This window comes from the organism of the source record quoted next, unplaced genomic scaffold, assembly GCF_019419815.1.
Source record: "Pyrus x bretschneideri cultivar Hongxiangsu unplaced genomic scaffold, Pyrus_bretschneideri_v1 Contig11, whole genome shotgun sequence".
Lineage (NCBI taxonomy): Eukaryota > Viridiplantae > Streptophyta > Magnoliopsida > Rosales > Rosaceae > Pyrus > Pyrus x bretschneideri.
The window spans coordinates 6,218,108-6,220,000 of record NW_025999402.1 but is presented as its reverse complement, the minus strand read 5'-3'; the positions used below and the strand labels follow the sequence as shown (position 1 = coordinate 6,220,000).

Sequence of the window (1,893 nt, the reverse complement as noted above, 5' to 3'; positions counted from 1 at the left end):
AAGATCTGCCCTTTTTGCTGTTTTATTTGCTCTTGAATCCTCGCATTTGGTTGCAAATTAACAAAATGCAATGTGTGTAAATTAAAACCCCAAAACGCTAAGAACCCAGATGTGTAATTAGGATTTTGTTATAGGAATTAGGATCTCTGTGGTGATGTGATTATGCGTTTTGCGTATGAAAGTTAACAACAAGAAGTAACAGATAGCAATCACAAATGACCATAGTTGTATGGTTTACAATGTCCCATCGTATTCCCAATCCTTCGGTTGATTCCTTAATATTTCTTTTGGTATGAATCTGAAGGAGGGGTGAGTTTGATTTGTGCTAATAGACCTGAGCTGATAGCTTAAAAGGTTTCGGATTTAAGGGGCATCATTTAAACAATGCTCGGAGAAAACCTAGTGGGAGAACCCCGACCGAAGTAAAAAGAGTACCACACCCACATTACACATGAGTATAGCACATCAGAAACAAAGATGAATCACTGTTTTGATGTTAATGTTCTGTGGCTGTTTAATGTGCTGATTGAATGGGGATGTAAATAAGATGTTTTATGTTCGTAATATTGTACATATGTGCTTGTTTAGACTAGAGTCTCGATTTTGTGCTCGTGTTAGGTGTTTTGAAGCATTTTGCGATTTACCTATATATATATGTGTGTGTGTGTGTGTGTGTGTGTGTGTGTGTGTAATGCAATATTCGGTTCTTAGTAATTTAGTATTTGACAATGTGTGTCAAATACTTATTTGGATTATTTTCCTTGTAGCTGAAAAATGTCGGCAACTGGTTGGGGAAGAGAGTTCATCTCAGAGTGGGAAGTTTACATTCTTGAACTGCTTTGACATGAGTTCCGGAACACTAGCTTGTTCTGTCAAAGAGGGAGTGAAGCTCTATGTTAACAACATCAGAGCTTCTCATGTTGAGACGATGAGGCATAAAGCAATTGAAGGTGCATTGGCTGATGCATTGTCCCAGGGGATATCGGCTAAAGATGCAGCCAAACAAGCACAGACAGCAGGAGCAAAGGCAGCGAAACTGGCAACACGGCAAGCAAAGCGGATAATAGGTCCTATCATCTCTTCTGGATGGGACTTCTCTGAAGCTATTTACTACGGTGGTGCAATAACAGAAGGGAGTGTCAGGGGCACCGGAACCATGTTTGGCACCTATGCTGGAGGCTTTCTAGGAGAGCAACGGCTTGGGAGATTTGGTTACCTTGTGGGAAGTCAATTGGGCAGTTGGGTCGGAGGTAGAATTGGATTGATGGTCTATGATGTGATTAACGCGGCGAATTACATACTCCAATTTGGTATACCCGAACAAAGTTCAGCTGAAGCTCGTGAAACTTCCGCCTATGAGAACTCCGAAACACATGAACATTCTGAACTGAGGTGAATGAAATGAAATATGTTCGTTCCTTTGCTTCTTTTCGCTCAATGTTATTTTGTAGATGCCAATATAAGAAAATAGATCAGTTACTCATTCTAATATGCGTATACTTTTACAGATGGTATTTCCATAGAATTGCATGCTTCGTTCTTACGCTGAATTTTTTTTTTTTTTTTTTTTTTTTTTCTCTCAAATGTATCTGGAAACGCCATTTTCCTATCGTTTTCTTATATTTTATCCTTCGTTACGTATATTCAGAAAAATAGGGGAGGGGGGTAGTAAGTTTGTAAGCCTGTCGGCCCCATCTCATGGATGTCTCTGAATATTTTGAAGAAGAGACTCTCATTCGGCAAGTTGGCAACCCAACCCTTGGGCCTTTGAACATAATTTACTGTCCAAAAATTGGATCTATAACACACCTTCCCCAATAACACTGTTGGACTGAGATGGGCTAATATTCCTAGATTTGGGCAGCACTCAAACAAAGGCGTGAAGGTAGCGGT

The 1,893-nt window shown here is 39.9% G+C and overlaps 1 protein-coding gene across 1 annotated transcript in view; it reads left to right on the top strand.

Annotated features, from left to right (window-relative positions):
• Positions 1-1,550, top strand: part of LOC103930615 — a 1,883-nt gene extending 333 nt beyond the window's left edge. Inside the window, exon 2 of the mRNA XM_009339974.3 lies at positions 768-1,550. Within this exon, the coding sequence (XP_009338249.2) occupies positions 768-1,396 (629 nt within the window). The 3' untranslated portion in view covers positions 1,397-1,550. The remainder of the gene's footprint in view (positions 1-767) is intronic.
• The last annotated feature ends 343 nt before the right edge of the window (positions 1,551-1,893 follow it).